Consider the following 23805-nt stretch of genomic DNA (forward strand, 5'->3'; position numbering starts at 1 on the left):
ATATTTTGTCCCAGCATTTGTAATACTTTAATGGGGAGATATTCAAAAGACCTAATTATAAGGAAATATATGTCTGGATATGTAATAGCTCAAGGCAAAATTTATATTAAAATGAATTATCTTTACAACATTTTTTAACTTATCAGACACAATGCATTCCTGTCAGTGAAAAAAAAAACTTAAATCCAGGTACAAATGCTGATAGTATTCTTTCATCAAATGTAAAATTATGTTTTTGCACAGTAAACATTAGGACTTTAGTTTTAAGCACTTAGAAATACAATTCAAAGAAATTCTACCTATCAGAACACACTTAGGGTTAATTTTGTATGATTATTATAGTCTGTTAAACTTTAATCCTCAGAATTCTGGAGTTAATGTATTTAATTATTCAGGATCTTAATCCTCTAATAACTTGTTTAAACATTAACAACTTAAAAAATACAAGGTCAATAATTTACTGGTTTTAAACATTTTTATGTTAGGTCATCAGGAGGTAAAGAAAATACAAATAAAGAACCAAAAGATTCCAAGCTAAGGAGATTAGCATAAAAATTTCCCCCCTCAAAAATGTGCTATATGCTTGATCTGTGTGGATAGAATTTTGCTCCCTAGGACTCTCTTACCCAGTATCCCATTTGCATCCTTACACCAAGTGCAAACCCTGTGTGTCAGTAGGATATAATTCTGGTTGACCCTGCCTCTCTTTCTCTCTTCCCCTGATCACAGCTGCAGAAGCTGGCTTTGAGCCAGGCAGGAGAATTTACTCGCGTGGTCTTATTTCCTTTTTATTCCTTCTACTTCAAGTGATTATTAATAAATTTTATAAAATTAATGCACCTGTGTTGTCAAGGACTGTGCAAGGAACATAATAAAGTGAGGTACTCCTTGTCCTTAAAGAGCTTATATTTTAATAGGAGAGACAACACTAATAGGGAAAAGCAAAGAATATGTCTTGAATTTGGGAAGTCATGGAAAGAGTGTATGCAGGGAGCCCCCTGTAGTTGACTAATATGTATTGACTTGATTACAGTTCCAGAATTGAAAAGGGAGGTAGCAGAGGTAGCATTGGTAAGGTTGCCAGAAAAGCAGAGTAAAGGATGGCTGTGACCACCTAGATCAGTGATGGTGAACCCATGGCATGGATGCTAAAGAGGACACACACACCATCATCCCTCACAAGAGTTCATTACTAGAAAGGTAGAGACTCAGCAGATCTGCTCCCCTCCCCCTCTCCACAATGCCTAATGACATTTTTTTCATGCCACCTATCCCTCTGCCCAGCAGCCCAAAGGGAGTGCTTTTCTGTGTGGGGTAAGGTGGTGGCCACCTGTGGTACTTGGTTGGAGAGGGGGTGGACCAGTACATAGTGTCTGGGGGTGGGGGGGTACTGCACACAGTCTCTTTAAAAGGTTTGCCATCAATGACCCAGATCAACTATTTTAATATAATTGGTTTCTTTATATTCCCTTGTATTTTCTGTTATACATTTAAAGACATATCTTGAGAGGGGTTCCATAGACTTCATATCAGACTATCAAAGTGTACATGATAATACTTTCACTCATTAAGCCCAAATATCAAAACAGGTCTGAAATCCATTTTAAAAGCAATAGAAAAAACATGAAAAAAAATTAAAGTATGGTCCATGATTTTCCTTTAAACTCAAACTAGTAGTCTCCATTTTGTAATCCATGCCCTTGGGTAATTAGTTCTATTAGGGACTCACTGATAGATCCTCTCATTTATAAAATAGACAAAACCACTATTACCCATAAACTTGGAATTTTATCTTCTCTTTAATTATTTTCATACTGGAAAAGAAGTATTTTATGTAGAAAAAATGCTATGTGAGTGAAAATTCTCACTGCAATGACAGAAAATAATTCTGGCAGTATTTCCTAAGAATTTACAGAATTTGGGCATGAGGATCACAATAAACTAAAAAAGTTCAATTCTTAACATTGCAATGTAATTTAGCTTCTTGTTTTTTAAAAAATGTTACTTGAGAGAAGATTTTTAAAAATACTTTATTTGATAATTTTGTATAATCCAAGGTTATTTGCAACATGATTATAAGTCTAAAACATTCCTGTTGGTCTCTAATTCCTAAATGTAGGAACCAATAAATTTGCATATAACCATTCATTCACTCGATTCAATATTTGAGTATCCCAGGCAAAATAAGTAGAGCATCTCCACTCCAAATCTAGGTGACAAAGGGGAAAACCATGACACACAAAAAAAAATGAAATCATTTTCCTAAAAAAGTCAGTAACAGGGCTATAAATAGACTTATGGTCTTCCAATTTCCAATCTAGTATATTTTTCTACTATTTAGCCTCTTCTAAATGTATGTAAGAGACAGTAAGCGATATGAAGTCAGAGAAGAAAATTATCAAAAAAATACAAGATTTTCAGTGAAGGCAGGACTTAAATTGAGCTTTCAAGTATAAGAATTTGGATAGGTTGAGATAAAGGAAAGGACAATTCCCAAGTGGGAAAATCATAGAAACTTGAGGAAAGTATAACTACATTCCAAGGTAGCAAAGAAATTTTGAAAAAATTTGAAAAACTTGAAAAAAGCAGAAGTTCATGATAGAGAACAATGGAAGTAATTTTGAAGAGACTTTAATTCCATGATGAAGAGTGTGAAGGGAATGAACTTAATTGCATGAGCAATTCATTCATTCCATAAATGAACTCCTATGACGCATATAACACATAATGCTAGCTTGTTAGCAGTCTGAAAGAGGATGACACGAATGTCCTTGTCCTTATAGAATATGCAAATATAAGGGAGATAAGACATATAAGTGACTATGAGAAAAGCAAAGTTTAAGAACTGAAGCCAAGTGAATGAAAATTGACAAAAGTTACAATAATTTTCTGGATAGGATAAACGATAATGAAGATGATTATTAAAAATAGTTACTGAATACTAGGAGTAGAGAAATATACCAAAGGAAGGGCATTCCAGGTAGGGGAAAGCATTAAGCAAAAAAGAGAAAGGTGGTAAAGAGGATAACATGTTTGGTAGGGGGTAAGCAAATAACTTAGTTTGGCTGAAAGAGGGTGCACAAAAAGGAATGGGAAGAAAGCTGGAAAGTATGAGGCAAAATTTTTGACAGCCTTGAACACCAAGTACAGAAATCTAGATATTATTCAGTTAGTACTGGAGTGGCACTAAAGATATCTATACATAGAGAAATATGTACATGTATATGTATGTATGTGGATAGACAGATGTAGAAAAGAATGAAAAGGTCAGAGTTATGCTTTTGGAAAAAATAATTTAGCAGGGGAAGTAAGTTGAACTAAGGGAAATATGAGACTGGTATGAAGGAGACACATTAAAAAACTATGGTAATAGTCTAAAAAGGATACCCAAACTAGGCAGTAAGAATAAAAACAACTGATATAAAGCATATTGCTGAGATAAAAAGATAGATATGGTAAGCATATTAGGAGTTGGGAGAGAAAGGAGAAATTCTTTCTCCTTTCTCTCCCAAAGATGACTAAATTTTCAAGGCTAAGTAACAAATGGGATGGTAACTAGGGCAGTGATGCCATCAGCAGATATAAAAAACAGGAAGAGCAGGTTTTATAAATGAGGAAAAGGAATTGACTTTGGGACATTTGTAATGTTTCAAGAGGATCACTGAGATGCAAAACATTTTGGAGAAAGCTGGAAATAGAAAAGCACAGGACAAAGGTTGGAGATAAAAACTGGTTGCCAATCTAACTTTTCTGACTTGTCTCAATAATTATTCACCTTCTGAAAGGTAAAAGTGAAGAAGGGAATGGCTATACCTGAATATGACCGACAAGGACAATAGAACCTCTAAATCAGTGTGAAGAATGACTCTTTTTTATTTTGCTTGTTCTCCCTACATATATTAACTTCTGTGGGGGGAAAAGGAATAATAAAAACGATTTGACTTTGGAATTATAGAGAATTACAGAGACTGGCTCATGAGGGGAGGGAGATTTGCAGGCTTATTAGAAGTTGATGGAGAAAAATAAATAAAATTAAAGTTCAAACAGACTGAGAAAAAGAAAAGACTACAGGAGATAGAAGACCTGAGAAGGAAACCATGAAGAATCAATACACATTGACCAAATACCTACAGTATGCTAGGCTGTAAGGGTACAAATATTAAATGAAAATAGTGCCTGCCTTTGAGGAGTTGGTATACTAGTTCACAGATAAGTAAAAACACAAAATTAATGCAATATATTGATTGGAGGAAAGGAGAAAAATCCCATCAAGTAGAAAAATCAGGAAAGGTCTCTTTAAATAAGTGACATCTGAACTGAGCCTTAAGGAGGTTACTAGCGGTTCCAAAAGATAGAAATAGAACAACCTATGTATGTGGGAGGCAGGGAAGGGAGGAGAGAGACACTGACTAGGAAAACGGTTGAATTCAGATTGTGAATGAAGGGCATTAAATGCCAAACAAAGGATAGGCAATGAAGTTTCTTGAACACAAGAATGACAAGTATTTTAGTAATATCAATTATGAAATAGTATAGAAGATAGACCAGAAAAGAGAATAAATTCAAAGAGACTAATTAGGAAGCTATAGCAACAGTTCAGTCTAGTGGAGAGGTAAAAAGGGTCTACATTATGATGACTATGGTACGAGTAGAGAGAAAAGGAATGAAAGAAATACAAGGTAAAATTCACAATACTTGGCATCTGGTAAGATAGACAAGGTAAGTAATTAGAGGAAAAGGAGTTAAACCACATAAACCATTTGCGACAGTAGTTTTCCATGTTTTCTGTTAGTAGTAACAACCTGGATTGAAGAAGATCTCAATTTGACAAAACTGATCATTTTTCAGTAACCTGAACAAAATGAGACTGAACTTATTCAAGTGACCGATATTCTGCATGTAATACAGGATCCTTTCCCTCCTAGAAGAAAAGGTAAAGGGAGTTTTAGTATACATTTGATTTAAAATAGAAGAGATTCAACGTAAAACAAGAAAAAAAATACAATTCTGAGGTTGCAGAAGAGAATGACAAGTTATTTATATAGATTTAAGGTTTGCAAAGATCTTGCATATGTTATCTCATTTGATCTTCAAAAACTATGTTAAATAGATGCATCTCTATTTTATAGATGAGTAAACTGAGACATCGGGACATTAAATGCTAGTAATTGAGGCAGGATTTGACTCCAAGTTCATTATTCTATTCACTGTTGCCACCTAACTAATGGTTTGTGTACAAAAGTTGGAAGACAGATGAATGCCACACAGAAAACAAATGAAAGAAAAAATATTACTGACTACATACAGGAAGTCAAGAAACAAACATGATGTCATTCCCAAAGGAGCTAAAATTTCCAAGAAAAAAAGCTACCTACCCTTCCAAAGAATTATTTCCTGGTATTTTCAAGTGAGAAAAAATTTAGTCAAGGGAAGAAGAAAGAAAAGCAACTGTAGTTGGATAAATACAGGATAAACAGGAACAGAGGGAAGGTACTAGAATTAAGAGGGTTTGGGAAAGACTTAAGAGTAAAAGACAGGATTTTAGTTGGGACTTAAAGGAAGTTAGGAAAGTCAGTAGACAAAATGGAGGGAAGAGCATGTCAAGCATGGGGGACAGCCATAGAAAATGCCTTGACATGAGAGATGGGAGCATCTTGTTTGTGGAACAACCAGGAGGTCAGTATTACTGGATCAAAGAGTACCTGGCTAGAAAAGTAAGGTATAATATGAATGGAAAAACACCTTCACAAAAACTGACTACATATTACAGCCTGAAAACTTCACAACCAAATTAAGATGGGCAGAAATATTAAATGCACCCCTTTCAGATCATAATGATTGAATAAACATTAATTCAATAAAGGGTCTTGGAAGCATAGATTAAAAATTTAAGTAGAAATGAATCTAATCCTAAAGAATGAATGGGTCAAAGAACAAATCATAGAAACAGTAAATTATTTCATTCAAGAGAATGACAACATTCCAAATGTTTAAAGATGTCATTAAAGCACTACTTAGGGGAAATTTTATATCTCTTAAACATGTACATCAATAAAAGAAAGAGAAGATCAACAAACTTGGCATGGAGCTTAAAAAAGAACAAATTAAAAATACCAAATTAAATACCAAAATAGAAATCTTGGAAATCAAAGAAGAAATTAATAAAATTGAATATAAAAAATATTGAAAGAATAAAACTAAAGAGTTGGGTTGTTTTTTTTTTTTTGAAGAGAGGAGGTGAAATAGATAAAGCATTGGTTCATTTGATTTTTTTAAAAGGAAACCAAATTGAGGGGCAGCTGAGTAGCTCAGTGGACTGAAAGTCAGGCCTAGAGATGGGAGGTCCTAGGTTCAAATCCGGCCTCAGAAATTTCCCAGCTGTGTGACCCTGGGTAAGTCACTTGATCCCCATTGCCCACCCTTACCACTCTTCCACCAAGGAGCCAATACACAGAAATTAAGGGTTTAAAAAAAATAAAAAAGGAAACCAAATTAACAGTATCAAAAATGAAAAGGGTGAACATTATCACTAAAGAAACTGAAATTAAAGCAATTAGGAATTATTTTGCCCAATGATATTCCAGTAAAACCAACAATTTAAGTGAAATGGATGAATACTTGCAAAAATAAATTACCCAGATTAACAGAAAAGGAAATATTTAATCTTCACATCTTAGAAAAATAAACTGAATAAGCCATCAATGAACTCCATAAAAAATCACCAGGACCAGATGGAATTTTTCACAAGTGAGCTCTGCCAAACATTAAAGGAACAATCTTAATACTATTGAAAAAACTGGTAAAAGAGTCCTACCAAATTCCTTTTATGACACAAATATGATTTTAGTACCTAAACCAGAAGGAGCAAAAACAAGAGAAAAAAAGCCACAATTTGCTAATGGAATACTGATACAAAAAATGTTAAACTAGAAAGACTATTATAGAAATATATCACAAATATCCCCTATACTATGACCAAAGAGGATTTATGCAAGGCTGGTTCAATATTAGGAAAATTATCAGCATAATAAAGCTATCACTAGTGAGGTGACTCAGTGGATAGAATGCCAGGCCTGGAGTAAGTAAGACTCTTGCTGAGTTCAAATCTGATCTCAGATACTTACTAGTTGTGTGGCCCTGGGCAAGTCACTTAAGCCCTGTTTACTTCAGTTTCTTTATCTGTAAACTGAGATGGAGAAGGAAGTGGCAAACCACTCCAATATCTGCCAAGAAAACCCCAAATGGGATCAACCAAGAGTTAGACACATCTGAAATGACTGACCAACAAAATCAGCAAAATTGTATTACAAAAGTCATATAATTCTATTAATAGAAACAGAAAAGGCTTTTTGACAAAATACAAAAATCATTTCTATTAAAAATACTAGAAAGCACTTTTCTTAAAAATAAGTAGTATTGGGGGCAGCTGGGTAGCTCAGTGGATTGAGAGCCAGGCCTAGAGACAGGAGGTCCTAGGTTCAAATCCAGCCTCAGACACTTCCCAGCTGTGTGACCCTGGGCAAGTCACTTGACCCCCATTGCCTACCCTTACCACTCTTCCACCTATAAGTCAATACACAGAAGTTAAGGGTTTAAAATAAAAAAAAAATATTAAGTAGTATCTAAAAAAACAAGAGCAACTTTCCCTAAGATCAGGGATTTGGAAGCAAGTACTCCCTTTTCACCACCATTATTCAATATTGTATAAGAAATGCTAGCTAAAGCAATAAGAAAAAAATAGCGCAATAAAGGAGACAAAATTATGATTCTGTAGATGATATTCTGGGAGAATTATAGAGAATCAACTAAAAAAGTAGTTGAAACAATAATTTTAGCAAAGTTGCAGGATATATTAAGCCCACATAAATCATCAGCATATCTATCTGCTTCTTACAAAACCCAGCAGGAAGAGATAAAGAAATGCTATTTAAAATAATAATAAAATAAAATAATAAGACAATATAAAATACTTGGGAGGAAGTGTACCCGCCAGGACAAACCTAAAGACAGTATGAACAGGCAGTTTTCAGAAGAAGAAATCAAACCTATCAAAAAAAATTTTAAATGCTTTAATAACTATTAGGGAAATGCAAATTAAAACAACTCAGATACCACTACCTCCTTACCTAATCAAGATTAACATGAGAGAAAAGAAAAATGACAAATGCTGATTGGGATGTGGAAAATTTGTGACACTAATGAACTGCTGGTAGAGTTGTGAACCAGCCCAACCATTCTGATGCAAAGTGTTGAAGTCAACAGTCAAGAAAACAATATACAATAACAAGAAGATACTGTAAATGGAAAGAAGCTAAACACCAAACAACACAATAATAAAAATCAAAAGTGAATGTAACAAAATTACAAAGATCAAGGACTAGAATGCAAAGATATGAGAAGATACTTCCCTCCACCTACCCCATTCTGTTTCTGATGGTAGGAAGATCACCGGTATTACACATTGCAAATGTTTTCAGTCTTTTTCAATGTTCTGATCAATAATGATTTTTTCCCCTTCCTTAAAAGGCCTATTTGTAAGCTGGGGAGAAATACTTGGGATAACTATGATGATCCTTAAAGAAACAGAAATCATAAATAAAATTTATTTTAAAAAAAACACACAAAAATGGGGAAATGACCTACTTGTAAAAAAATATTTATAGCTGTTCTTTTTAAAGTGGCAAAGAACTGAAAATTGAAGGGATGTTCATTAGGAAATGGCTGAACAAATTGTGGTATGTGATGGTGATGGAATACTATTGTGCTGTGAGGAATGATGAACAGGATTTCAGAAAGAATTGGAAAGACCTACATGAACTGATGCAGAGTGAAATAAGCAGAACGGGGCGGGGGGGGGGGGGGGGGAATCATACACAGTAACCAGTAACAGCAAAACATTGTGGAACTGTGATAAACTTAGCTACTCTCAGCATACAATGATCCAGGGTAAGTTTGAGGGACTTAGGACAAAGAATGCTGCTATCTACCTCCAGAGAAAGAACTGTCAGAATACAGATGAAAGCATATGATTTTCAATTGTTTGAGTTTGTTTTGGTTTTATAAGATTACTTACAAAAATGAACATAAAAAAATAATTTTTTAAAATATATTTTTAAAAAAAGGGGGGGGGGGCAGCTGGGTGGCTCAGAGGATTGAGAGCCAGGCCTAGAGATGGGAGGTCCTAGGTTCAAATCTGGCCTCAGACACTTCCTAGCTGTCACTTAACCCCCCCCATTGCTTAGCCCTTACCACTCTTCTGCCTTGGAGCCAATATTGACTCCAAGACAGAAGGTAAGGGTTTAAAACATATCTATATCTATCTATCTATATATATAGATATATAGATATATAGATATATAGGTATATATATACTATATATTTATTTATTTATTTTTAAAAGGTTCTCCACTCAATGTTGAGGTAAAAGTTGAATTAGCAGTATGTGTAGTAGATTGTTGAAGGGATTTCTCTTGAGGTCTTTTCTATCTTTAGAGATTCTGTTTTCTAATAATAATAAGCTTAAACATGACATTTCTTCATTTCTTCTTTTTCCCAGAAACACAAAAGATGAAAACTTGTCGGTGATGATACCAATACAAATTTTTATTCAGGTGTGACTTGGCCTAAATGACCTGAGGTTTTTTCCTGCCAATAGATTTTGTGACAATTTGCATAAGGTTCAGCAGGAGTGAAAGAATAACTCAATGGACAGCCTGGAAATGCCATTCTTCCTTGGTATCTGTGCATGTCCCTACCATGTTAGATGTATTCTCTGTGGAGGATTTATGAGAGCATATGCACAAGAAGCATGGATGCATTTACTTTTTTAAAGGAAGGGTAATCTGCTAATTTAATTAGACTGGTTAAAATGTTTTGTGTTTACTTCTAGGGCTGTGATCACACCATTACAAATGTTCAGTTTCAAGTAAAATCTTAGTTCAAGATATTTCTTTTTCTAGGCTTCGTTCATATTTTATATTTGTTCTGCTATAAAGTTTACATGTTATTATGAGTCCTTGGGATATCAATGTTATGTATTGCACAAGAATAGCATAATAGATCAGTTATGTGGGAATACAATAAAGAATCACTCATTTGCCATAAAAAAATAATTAATTTGCTCTTTGATCATTTTAGCATCTTAAACCTAAAAGGGATCTTGGAGATTATCCAGCTCCCACAATTCACTTTACAGATAAGGAAATGGGTCAACTTATCACAAATGACACAGCTAACAATAGTGGCTGAAGCACCGCTATAACCCAAGCCTCCTAGCTCTTTAGTTGAAGATTCTTTCCATTACGCATCACATTACCTCCCCACTCATTAAAACATGTATCATTTTTAAAATCCTCACTCTGTGGTTCACAAAAATTAAAGGCTCATACTGGCATTTCAGTTAACAATTCTCTACAGGCAAGAGGTATCTCCATAGTTACCAATCAATTCCATAATACAGCAGGAAACAAAACCAATGATAAAAGACTTCTTATACCCTGTTCCTATTAAGTGACTAGAGTCACTTTCTCCAACATAAAAAGTATTGTATTCCTTGGTAGGGTCACATGTTGTTTCTTGATATAATCTTTGTTTAGTAATTAATACATTAGAAAAAATTACACACCGATTTAGTATTTAGATTTCCACCTTTCCAACATCTCTCTGCTGACACTGTCACCACTATTGTGTAGGTCCCCTTGACCTCACTCTTGGATTATTGTAATAGCCAACTAGTGGTTCTGCCTGCCTCAAATCTTTCCCCACTACAAGCTATCCTCCACTAGGATACTAAAATGATATTCCTAAAGCACCATCTTCCTAAAATTGCCTCCAGGATTAAATACAAAAAACAGTTTAGCATTTAAAGTCCTTTCCCTTACTCACCAATAGATATTCTTTGACTCAAACATTGCATACTAGTTGTTCTACAAATAAGATGTTATCATCTCTCAGCATTGGGCATTTTCTCTGGCTGTCCCTCCATGCCTGAAATTCTAGTTATCTTCCCTCTGTTAATTATTTCCACAGCTTGCTTTGTATATGTTTGTTTTCATGTTGTTTCTCCTCTCCCACCTTAGATGGTAAACTCCTTTTATAGCGAGGGCTATTCTTTTGCCTTTTTGTATCCCTAGCACTTGCACACAGAAGATACTGAATAAATGCTTACTGAGTGATTATTTGTGGCATTTAAATGTCTAGGTAGGGATAAGACATATAAAATCTATATATATTTACTTCAAAAACATCTTTGTGAATTTGACCGAGGCTATTCCAATTAATATCTTAAAAATGTCTTTAAAAAGGTATGTCTCTAAAAAAATCCTTCCAAGCAAATTCTATACATTTCTTATGATTTCCAATATGATTCTAAGTACTAACACTTCCCAAATCTTTATCTAAGCGTCAAAGACAAAAACAAAAAAAAAAAAGAGGAAAAAGTAAAGGCCTTTCTCTGTAATTCAATATTAAAGGGTCTTTATAAATAAAATTCAAATCCACAGACCCAAAAATATCAAAATACAGAGGCATGCCCAGGTCATTCATTCATATATATATATATATATATGATTTGTCCAACGGTTCTTTAAATCCTAATCTCCTCCCACAATCAAATTATTATTCTACTTACAAAAATTTAATTTGCACACAAATTTTCAGGAACTTCCACTACTATAAAATGATTTTATCTTTTAATAACAAATCATATTTATATAGCACTTTAAAGTTTACCAAGTTCTTGCTTCCTAACAACCTGTCAAGTTTAAGTCCAAAACTGCTAAATGTCAGAACAAAAATTTGAACCCAGGTGCAGTTTTCTACTATAACACAGCCTCTACTTTTAAAAAATATTTTCTTCCCCTCCCCCCCAAAAAAGTGAAAAAAGAACACTAACGTACAACACAAAACACAATTTAATGTATTAGGAATATATAACTAAGGGATTGGTTTTCCATTTTGGTCTAATAAAATGAGTTATATCAAGAGATGCAACTAGGTTTTTAAAAAAGTTTTCTTTAATACTTTACTTGGAAAACTGTAGCTCCATGAACATGGCTACAAAGCCAATTTATTTTTATAAGATTGGGTTGCTTAAATTCTTTGCTTTTTGTTCTGTCTGAGCATCTTATATTTTTACAAATAGTTATCCCATTTAAGTTGTTTTATTGGCATATAGTTGGGTAAAATAGTTTCTAATACTTTCTTTTATTTGTTGTGAATTTGCTTTTCATTTTTTGATACTAATAATCTGCTTTTCCTCTTTTTTAAAAAAAAAGATTTATGAATGACCCATTGTTGTTTTCAAAAAAAGCTTCTAGTCTTATTGATTCCTGGTTTTGCTCTAAATTTTGTTGTTCTAATTTATCAGAAATTCTATTTTAGATTTTAATTGGGTTAAAAATATTTTGAGTGTTTTCTAAACTCATTGGTCTGTTAACTTAGATTAAATCTTACCCAACCCGTAATTGGTATGGGGTGGGGAAGAGACCAGTAATGTTAGCTCCATAGCAACAATGTTCAAGTTCACCGAATAGGCAACATAATATGCCATTTAGGGGACATTAAGCAATCTAGTGAAATCAAGTTTGACTCAAGAAGTCCTACCATAAATTTAAGTCCCACATTGCACTTATTGCACAAATTAGTAGCAGTGTTAATAATACAAGTCACTTAATTTCTTATTACCTCAAACAAATAAGGCTACAAATTAGAGAAATTAAAATCGGCAAGAAAGACAAGACAAAAAAAGAGCAAACTGATAGTCATGGGATTCCATTGAACTAGATAGGTCCACTTTTCATCTTGGGAGATTAGTTAAAAGCCAGAGGTAGTGTTAGGTTTAGTTATAATATGTCAAAATAACTATGATAAAAATGACAGTAATCAGGGAAATACAGTAGTCTTTTTACCCAGTAAAATTATTATCTTCCAAAGTATTTCATGTTGTGTTTATAAAAGCTGATATTTCCAAAACAATGGCATATGTAAGTTTGTCTAGTGGTGGTAAAAGTCTGTTTATAGTAAATTTATCATGTCTTGAACATTACCTTTTTTAATGGGCAAAAGGCTCAATATTCATGCTAAATATAATTGCACTTGCTGGTGTACAGTCACTAGTCTTTGAAGACTTAAGTCTTAATACTTATAGTAGCATATTGTCACTCTCCTGGGAGCTTGCACAATGATGAACTGATGAAAGGCCAGCAACAGTATCCCACATGACATTCTGAGAAACCTTGGTACTGCAACAAGGGGAATTTCAAACCATAATATACAAGTTGTCTGGTAGCTAGAGGAACAATTTATTTTGTGTTTTGATATATAAGGATTCTGGACAAATGACCTATAAATGAGAGATGTTACCAGAATATGAATTAAATCATAAAAATTGTATTTACATTATTCATTCAGAAATCAATGAGGTCCCCCCAAAATGTAAGAAATAAAATGACAAAACAATTTCCAAAAGTTTTGGAAGGTCAATACATTAACCTTTGATTTGGTAATACACCTGGTTTTCTTAAATGCACCATCAAGAAGCGTGTTTTGTTTTGTGTCTGACGTATTTTTTTAATTAAATGAAATTAAAATTAATTGTTCTGAGAATTTCCTGATTCCCAATGAGATTACTAAAGAAACCCCAAGAGTACTGCAAAAGGAAAGAAGGTAATAAGTAAGCATTTATTTAAGCCTTGCTATGTATTTGATATGTGCTGGGCTAAGGATCATGAGAAGTCAAAGCAGTTAAAACCAGATCTATAGAACTGTGATGGATAAAAATGATGGCTAGTCACTGGCAGAAAAGTCAATGTTTCTTTATCCAGGTTTTGCTTGCTCATAAAGGAAGTTTCAGAATTACTCTCAAGTTTAGATAAAAATCCTTCTTATATAAGATGGCTGCAAGCATTTGCCTTCATTTTGCTACATGTTTTCTTAATTCTAATGACACTTTTATATCACATATACATTCAATGAATTCCAAATTGCATTAGTTACTGTTGAATACACCTTTAGGAACTTCCCTACTAGACTATAAACTCCTTGAAGGCAAGAAATTGATGGAATTTTTAAAAATATTCCTTAATATATAAAATAATGAGGCCTATACCTACACAGTAAGAACCAGAAATATGAAGGTTGAAATGTCTTAACTGGAACTACATCACTATTTTCAGGTATAGTACTTGAAAGGCTTTCATGTTAAATCAATCTAGATTTAAAGAGTTTTCAGCTTATTTAAAACAAACATCAGAATAATGGTATCCTGAATTGGGAAAGTTAAGAGGGACAACTACAGTGGATTCTCTCTCCCCCTAACTTGAGATTTTCTAAAGGTTGCTGAAGATATTTAGAAGAGATTCTTGATTTAGGAAGTAATTAGGACTAAATGGTCCCTGTGTTCTTTTTAATTCCAGGTTTTTCTCCAATTCTGCATAACCAAGACTAAGCAACAACAAATAGGTCTCAAAAAATGCTGGATGCTCTTGCTTTTTTCTTTATCTGTGCTTACTTTATTCTTCCATACTCAGATCTAATGCTCATCTATGATGCTCATATATTGTAGCAAATCCCAGTGCAGAATTTACAATCCCTTAAATCAGTACTTAAAAGATTAAAGTGCTTTCATTATTTATCCACACCAAAATTTACTGAATGGTTACAGTAATACATTGGAAAGACAACAATTTCGATTAGATTATCTTTATGATACTAAAATTATGTTAACTATGTAAACCCCGCCCCCATACTCATTTGCAATTTTTGAAGTAATTTCCTTAACTACAAAGAAATAATATGATTATTTAACAAAAAGTTCAGTGACCCAGGGGAGTCCCATCTTGGGAGATCTGTGCAGTAAACTTCATTCAGCAACATTTCATTAGACTTAAACATTTTGTCTGGTATTTTGTTGCAAGAAATAGATTGGGTTCAGCTGCTAAAGGCTTTCAGAAAATATGAGCCTGTTACTCTTATGCTTGTAAGACTTAACTGTACAAATACCAAATGTTCTTATAACTTAAAAAGTAATATTTGTTTTTGTTTACCATATTCTTATAAACCTAGGCCTTAAAAATGAATCATCGATCAAAGAAATACCAAGCTGGAGAAAGGATTCTGCAAATTTAGTGCTTACATATAGAAAACTATTTCTCCTAAAGTGAATTTTTTAAAATCACATTTATATACCCTCGAGGTTTACAAAATGGAATTTAAAAAGTCAATATGCATTCAATCATCCTAAACAAGCTATTATTCATATTATCAACAACTTTTGGAAAATTTATGCCAAACCAAAATGATAGAAAACCTTTAGTGCTATGCATAAGGACCCAACCTAACCAAGCATTACCATAAAGTGAAGCAGGTACACACCCCTTTCCAACGGGACACTTGGAACACAAGACAAGAAAAGAATGGAATGAAGCATCAGATGAAGTAAGCACAAAAAGTGGGGGCGACAAGAAGAAAAGGGTCGAGAGCATTAAATACCATACCAATACTCCCAGAGATGAGGTGCCTTCGAGGGGAAGGAGGGGGGTTAAGAGTAACAAGCTAAGAGACTGAAATGGACTGAAACAAATGAGGACAGAAAACTCCTAGGTGGCTGGGGGCGGAGGATTGAGGATTAGGGAAGAATATTTACTCAACTGCTTCAGAGAAATATTAAGTTTGTGTTTCTCCTCTTCAAGCCATTGGGGGAGGGGAGCTTCAGGCAAAGCCACTTCCCAGATGTTAAAGGGGGAGGGGGAGAATTACAACTCTGGTCGGAATAACCTCGGGGTTTATTTCCCTAGGGACCGGAGGGCAGGGGGGTGATTTCTGGGGACAGGCAAAGCCGGTTTGGTCACCTGCAGCGGGAAGGGGGCGAGAGTGGGGAGAGTGGGCGGAAAGGGATTCCCGGAGGCCCAGGATGGGCGTTACCTGCAGGGTCACCTCCTGGGGGTCCCAGTGCGGCCGCAGGTGTCGGAGAAGGCTCAGGGCCCCCTCCCGGCAGCGCTGCTCCTCCTGCTCCTGCACGGTGACATTCAGCTTCGGGACCTCGGGGGACCCGGGGGGGACGTGGATGTAGTTGGCCATGGCCCAGACGGCAGCTGAGACGACCACTACGACTACGGCAACCGCGACGAGGGCAGCGGGGGCCGACAGGCTGAAGCCGGGCGGCGCTCGGGGCTGAGGAGGGAGGCGGGCGGTAGGCGCGCGGGGGGGGCGGGTGAGCGGCCGCAAGGTAGCGGTTGAAGCCTGCCTCGCGGCGCTGAGGAAAGGGGCAATAACGGGGGGGAGGGAGGGTCTCGGCTACAGCTAGAACAAGCAGGGGCGGGTAGCTCGCAGGGAAAATTCCACTTCGCTGCGCTCTACTGCCGGCGGCCCCGGTGCATGCCGGGACTGGCCTGACTCTTGCGTCACGGGCGGGGTGGGGCCCGCGCCTCGCGTCACTAGTAAAGGCCGCGCTCAGGCTCGCGGCTGTGACTACCGGGCACTAGGTGAGGATCGTGGGGGGCCGGTGGCATTCACGTGTGTCAGCGCTACCGTTACCCCTACTTTGGCTGGACGCCCGCCTCGAGAAAGCGGCTCAGGCCTGTAGGTAGGCCTGCCAAGTCTCCTTAGCTTTGGAGTTCCATTAAGGGAGAGGCCTGGAAACTTTGCTAAGGGTTAGGAAGCTTCGATTGTGTGCCTTGAGGGATACCAAATCGTCAGAACTGAAAGTGAAGAAGTGCTGAAAAATGTTTAACAATCAGCTCTCTGGAAAAGAAATGTTCATGCCACACACTTTTAATTAAGAGCAAACAAGACAATAAACCAAGACCTGATATGTAGATGTTTTCCATCTTTTTCAGGTGCCTGCATTGAGGACTTTAACCCCCAGCTCTCCAGAAGTTGAAATGAACCTGCTCTGGCACACTATTGGCTTAAAAGGAACATAGATCATGAATTATCTAGTCCAAGCCCCATGATTTTATAGGTGAGGAAAGAGGTCCAGGAAAGTGAAATCACTTGCCCGTCAATGTTACCCTAGTAGTTAAATAATAAATTGAACTCATTTTCATCTATAAAATGAAGTTGTTGGACTAGATGATATCAAAGGTCCCTTTCCAGCTCTCACATCCTGTGATTCAAGGGTTCAAGGGTCTGCTGACTCCAAATATAGTAATTTCACCTTTGCACCACAATGGCTTCTATGACTTATTTGCCTTAACCTCAAAACAACTATGTCAAGAAAGACTAAAGTGATTACATTTTCATCTGTGCTCCAAGAGTAGTACTGCTAGGTTGTAAATTTCAGATAGTTGTAGTGAAAAGGGAAAAAAAAAAGAACTGCAATTGGAGCCTTGGTGTCCCTCTCTTCTGTTTCCTCGAACTATTAATTGAGTATTTGTTTACTCTGTACCAAATGATTACTTAAGCTCTGGGGATACAAACAGAAAAGTGAAACACCCTCAATAAGATTCCATTCCAGTGGGATAGACAGCAGGGACATACTGTATAAAGTGATGTGCAGATTTCATAACAAAAGGAAGAGGAGGGTAGTTTTGGGATAGAGTACATCAGCAGTGGTAAACCTAAGGAAAGGAGTCTTCATTAGAAGGTGAGTTTTTAAGGAAGTCAAAGATTACAGGAACTGAAGATGAAGAAAGAGAGCATTCATGGCATAGCAGATAGCAAGTATAAAGGTACAGAGACTGTGTAGAGTTGTATGTGAAAAAAACAGCAAAGTAGTCCACCATGGTTAGATTGTAGTATGTGAAAGGGAGGACTGAAAAAGTAGGATAGAGCTAAGTCAAATCAACAAGCATTTTATTAAATGTCTGTGTTGTGCCAAGCTGGAGTTGCAAAGAATGGCAAAAAGCAATTCGAAGTTTATATACCCAAAAGGGGGGGGGGGGGAAGGAATTCACAGGCTAAAGGAGAAGATAACATGCAAACATCAATGTAAAAATCAGATGCATATAGAATAAATTGGAGATTTATCTCAAAGGGAAAACGCTAAGATAAAACAGGACTGAGAAAAAATGCTTTATTCAGAAGGTAGAACTTTAGCTGAAACTTGAAAGAAACTAGCAAATAGAGATGCAGAGATAGTGTTCCAGTCATGGGAGGTAGCCAGTGAAAAGGAAACCAGTGGCACTGGATCACAGAGTACTGGGAAGAGGAATAAAGTTGTAAGAAAGGGGCCAGGAAAGAAGGACTAAGAGACCATGTTATGAGCAACTTTAAAGCCCAAACGATTTTGGTTTAACTGTGCTTTAGAAGAATCACTGACTGCTGAGTGGAGAATGGTTAAAGGAAGAAGAGACTTGAATCAAAGAAAGCCCATTGCCAGGCATAGCTAAGAACCTGAATTAACTAAGGTGTTAACTTTGTGAGTGGAGATGTATTTGTGATAGATTGTGGAGACAGAAACAAGATTTGACAATCTATTTGAGATACAGTATGTGAGTATGAAGGGCAGCTAGGTGACTCAGTGTATTGAGCACCAGGCCTGGAGTATGGAAGACTTAGGTTCAATCTGGCCTCAGACACTTCCAAGCTATGTGATCCTAGGCAAATCAGTTAACCCCAATTACCTAGCTCTTGCCCTTCTGTCTTAGAGTTGTTAGTAAGACAGAAAGTAAGGGTTTGAAAAAAAGAAAAAAAAACTTTTGAACCTAAACTTGAGAGGATTGTTGTCAAGAAATTGTAAATTCCAAAGCCCCATATAAGTATCAGCTATTATTACCAAAATTATGTTTAGGGCAAACTTAGACAAGGTTATTTTTAATTAGCATCATAGAAACCTTGTCTAAATTTATCCTATTAATAATTTTGATAATAACATAATTCCAGGGTCAGCTTCTAATAGACCATATTTTTCATTAACCAATGTAGGGCAAATAAGAAAGGAGGAAGAACAGGACAAAGTGAAAAAAAGAAAAGAGTATCTCTGATATGCTTGGCTTGGTAAATAGATTGTGGTGACTAGCCTTTGTGTAACTTGCAATTTATTGACAGGTGGGGCAGGCAGCCGGAGAGCTCAGCCCTGAGGTCAATATTGTGTTACTGAATTTTATAAGGTTTCCTTGGTAGTGCTGTGTTAGTGACGTTCACTATAGCAATTGTTTCCACAAGCTACCTGGGCAGGGGGAGGGGACAGAAGTTAAACATTCAAACATTTGTTAAGGCATACAACACTTTAATCATTTTTATGAGAGAATGTGAAATGAACTACAAATTTAAATGAGCCTCAAAATTAAAATTGTTAGCTTAATGGCATTAAATTAAAATCTGAATGTTTTAAAACCCAGGTTATGTTAAGTTTTCTCAATAAAGAGGCAAGAGGCAAGATCAATCAGCAAGTTTTTATCAACTACCTTTTTTGTATCAGTCAATAAGCTAGGCAATGGCGAATAGGAACAAAAATGAAATAGTCATTGCCTTCTAGGAACTTATATTCTACTGAGAGAGATAATGTGAACAAGTATAAATGTAGTATCCCTTCTGGGAGTTACCTTCTCAACTTAGTATTCACTGGTTTGCCAGTTCAGTCCCCACAGGGTACTTGAGTACTCTGTAGGTCCACATTCCTTAAACTAATGTGGGAAATAATTTGACCCCTGCCATACTTGAGTAGACCTCTCTGCTCCATCTTAAATCATTGATTTTATCCCCATGATAATTTCCAATGTGATTCCATAGAAGTAGAAATTAATTGTTTATATTAACAAACAATTGATATACATCTAGAGAGTTAAGTATAATCTACTAATCCTGATTTCACAATACATTTTGATTAGTTATCTTATGACAGACATCTGAGAAAACTTTCTTGTTAATATTTTGAGGCTTTTTAAGACATGTTATTTGCTTGATCATAATTAAAGGGATTCCCACCCTAGTTTGGACCAGTTAAGTTCCTCATGGCTCAAGATGTCACAAGGTTAGTCCTCATGTAAAAGATATCATAAGGGTAGATGGAAAGTCCCTGGCTGTTGTGGGGGGCTAGAGGTGAACCCCCAGGGTTTGGGAAGGATACCTTTTGCAAGAATTCAAGACTTCAAAACTTAGCTTAAAAATAAAAAGGGAGATTTATTAGTAGTGTTGAATTTTTGGCCAGCAAGACCAACCTGGTGGATGAGTGGAACAACCTGGAGGGTTGCTCCCAGAATCCATCAATTCTGGGGATTATATACTTTTTACAACAGTGGGGACATGCTGTTGTGTCATGGTATGGATGTGATTCTAGAGTGGTAAACACTCAGGCATTTGGTGGGGGGGTTGGTCATCTGACCTGCATCTGCCTAAAGACCCTCATTGTTTAGGGAACAGATGGATGCTTGAGATACAACCTGATGGTATCAAGCTGTTGCCTGGAGGTACATCTCTATATCCATCTCAATCTAAAGACTAAAGATGATAATAATCTCAGGGTCTTATAGAAGTTATCAGATGTTCTTGGGTTAGGAGTCACAGATGTGCCTGGGTTTGGGGGGTTTGCCATGGCTATTTTGGAAGTCCTCAGTCCCTAGCCCCTTCACCTGATTGGTTAACCCTAGGAAAAATATAACCTTCCCAATTCTTCAACAAGGGTCTTTTGCTACATGGTCCAACCTTAGGGACCCTTGGTCAACCCTGCTCCTGTCCAATTTGAATCCACCAATGAAAATGTATTTTTTGTGTTCTACCAGTCCAGAAGAGACCACATTAATAAATTACTGTTTGAACTTAAAGACTATAAATGTTGGAGGTAGGGTGGGAGTGTGAGTCCTCAAATGGTGAGGAAGGTCTAGAATCCTATTTGTTGAAGAAGACCAGTTCCTTTAATAAATAGTTATTGGCTTGAAGTTCTGCCTCATTTGTTTTATTGTATATTGGATAAATTTCTGGTGTTACACTATAGAGAACATGAGTGTATTTAGCTTTCATTGCAGCCATTAGGTAACTTTAACTAAAAGAAAAGGCATTAACTAAGATGGCATAGAAAAAACAGAAGTTATAAAACATTCTGACCTTAAACCTAGAACATAAGTTGGCTTCCACAAATACATCTGTGGGAAAACTGAAAACAAACTTAAGAAGCACTAATAATGAATTACATATATATAGGGTACACATGCAATTCAATGCCTCTAATTCTACAGAGAATAATCATTTGTCTTTTTGTGGCATCCTCATTCCCTGGTAGGTGCACTTCTTTGCTAGGCAGATCACTCTGCTAAGCTATTTGGGTTTTTGTACTGAGGATTGAAGGACCATAGATACACACAGTCTTTGAGCTGAAGAACTGAAAGGAGCTTACTACTGTCAACATGAAATTTGGACACCTCAATTTTCCCCCTGTTAACACTACCTAACAGAAAGGTGGACAAAACTAAACCCAACAGTAACAATATGCCTACAAAAAATTCTCAGCTAAAGAAATTCCTAGAGAACTATACTGCCTAAGCTCTCAATCACTTTAATTTTGCAGGATTGTAGTTCTAATGAAGACTCTAATCATCCCGAAGTCAGTCAACAAGCTTTTATTAATTGCTTGTCTTGTCCCTGACAGTGAATTAAGCAAAAATATGGTCCCTGCCCTCAAAGAATTCACATTCTAATAAGGGAGATAACATGCAAAAATGTGAACAGTATGATGAAAAAAAATTACTATATTACCAAAATTAATTTATTTATTCAGTGCTGTACCAATCAAACTACCAAAAGATTGTTTCACAGAACTAGAACAAAATAATGAAATTTATGTGGAGGAACAAAAGGTTAGGAATCTCAAAGGTTATAATAATAAGTGGGAAGGAAAGGAGATCTACCAGTACCTGATTTCAAATTGCAATACAAAGTCAAAACCATTAAAATGATTAAAAATAAGTCAATCAGTGAAACAAACTAGGTGTACACCTTAACAGAAGCAAAGGATTGGATAAACTTACTAACTGAAAAAAAATCTTGGAAAACTAAATATCAACTTGATGGATGTTAGATTCAGAATAATACTTCATATTACATACCAAAATAATCACCAAATGGAGACATAACCTAGTTATGAAAAGCTGCATCATAAAACAATGAGTAATTATTTTTCAGATCTATGGATTACTTATGCAAAAGTAAAAAGTTTTCACACAAGGCTTGTGTCACAAGCTAATATAGTTAAACTGGAAGAGAAAGAGGCAAAAATCTTTGCAGTAAATTTCTCTGATAAAGCTCTCCTTTAAGATTCACAAGGAACAGATTCAAATTTGTAAAACTTCAAGCCATTCCCCAATAAATAATCAAAAGATATGAACAGGCAGTTTTCAAAGGAAGAAATAAAAACTATCAATAATAACAGTATGAAAAATGTTCTACAACAGTATGAAAAATGTTCTACATCACTAACAATTCAAGAAATGAAAAAATCAAACGAGTTCTATGTCTTATCCATCAGACTGACAAAAGTTTTTGACAAAGGAAAATGACAAATGTCAGAAAGGCAGGTGAAAAATCAGTACTCTGGTACTCTGTTGGTGGAGAGGAACATTGAACCACTGAAAAGCTATTTTTCAGTGGAATTATGCCACTAAAAGTTTTCAAATTGTGAATATACTCTGACCCAGTGATATATACCACTACTAGGTCTATAACCCCAAAGAGATCAAAGAAAGAGGAAAAGAACTCATATGTATAAAAATAAAAATCTGTAGTCTCTAAAAAATTGCAAGCTGTCCAATCTCACAATTACTTACACATATTATGACATAAATATAATAAAATATTATTATGCCATAAAAATGGAGAATGGACAGTTTCAGAGAAAACTTTGAACTGATAAAGAAAAAACGAGCAGAACTAGAATAATTTTTAAATTGATGTTAATAGAAAAAAATATTTTTGAGACTGCTCAGTGCAATGATAAACTATGAATTCAGAATGACTGAAGTTAAAGACACCATTCACCTCCTGATGTGATAGGTGATAAACTTTAAATGCTAAGAAAGACATTTTCTGGAATAGCCAATGTGAGAATCAAATCTTATCAAATCAATGTGAGAGAAAATCTTACTTTGCTGGACTATACATTTTCATTATAATTTCATTTTTTGCCTAATAGGGTGAGATAGTGGGAGAGACAAATCATATATATATGTAAATAAGTATATATATATATATATGTGTGTGTGTGTGTGTGTGTGTGTGCATGTATCTATGAAATAGTTTTTTAAAAAAAAACAAAATCTAGCATCCAGATTTGATTATTACTTTAAATCATGGTTTTCAGAGAGTTCAATGATTCTTAAATTATTTTGTCTTGATCTATTTCTGATGTCAGTCGTGTTTTAACACAGATTTCTTACATTTTATTGGGGTTGTTTAGACTTTTGATTTTTTTTCTAATATTTTTGTCTCATGGTATCACTGATTTCTGGTTCGACTCCTAGTTTTCATGAGGTCCATTTCTTGAGTAAGTTTTACCATTTTCTCCAGTTTATTTTTCTTCTAATTCTTTTCTTAAAACTTTCGTTTCCTTCTCTTTTTTCCTCTTGTTTCATTTCTTCTGGTTATTCACGTAGTACTTGCTGAAAATTTTACCTTTGTTTTTGCTTGCAATTCTTATGAAGTTACTCACTATTTGGGATGGGGGGAGAGATTTCTAGATTTGCAATAATTTTTTATTCTATTTGCTGTCTTCTTTAGTTTACTCATCTCTCGAGCTTTAGTTTCTGAACTAAGACTTTGTGCCAAGGCCAGGCTCTTCCCTCTGCAGTGTTTTTTAGTGGAGTAGTTCATTCTGATTCTTTTGCCCTTGGTTTCCCTGTTTTTGGATATACTTCTACTTCCTTGAGTTAGTCTCCC

The 23805-nt window shown here is 35.6% G+C and overlaps 1 protein-coding gene across 1 annotated transcript in view; it reads right to left on the reverse strand.

Moving 5' to 3' along the window:
- ETNK1 (ethanolamine kinase 1) overlaps window positions 1-16278 on the reverse strand; it is a 51977-nt gene extending 35699 nt beyond the window's left edge. The window contains exon 1 of the mRNA XM_044679875.1: window positions 15922-16278. Within this exon, the coding sequence (XP_044535810.1) occupies window positions 15922-16077 (156 nt within the window). The 5' untranslated portion in view covers window positions 16078-16278. The remainder of the gene's footprint in view (window positions 1-15921) is intronic.
- Window positions 16279-23805: the final 7527 nt, after the last annotated feature.

This window comes from Gracilinanus agilis, chromosome 5 (assembly GCF_016433145.1).
Source record: "Gracilinanus agilis isolate LMUSP501 chromosome 5, AgileGrace, whole genome shotgun sequence".
In the NCBI taxonomy this organism is placed as follows: Eukaryota; Metazoa; Chordata; class Mammalia; order Didelphimorphia; family Didelphidae; genus Gracilinanus; species Gracilinanus agilis.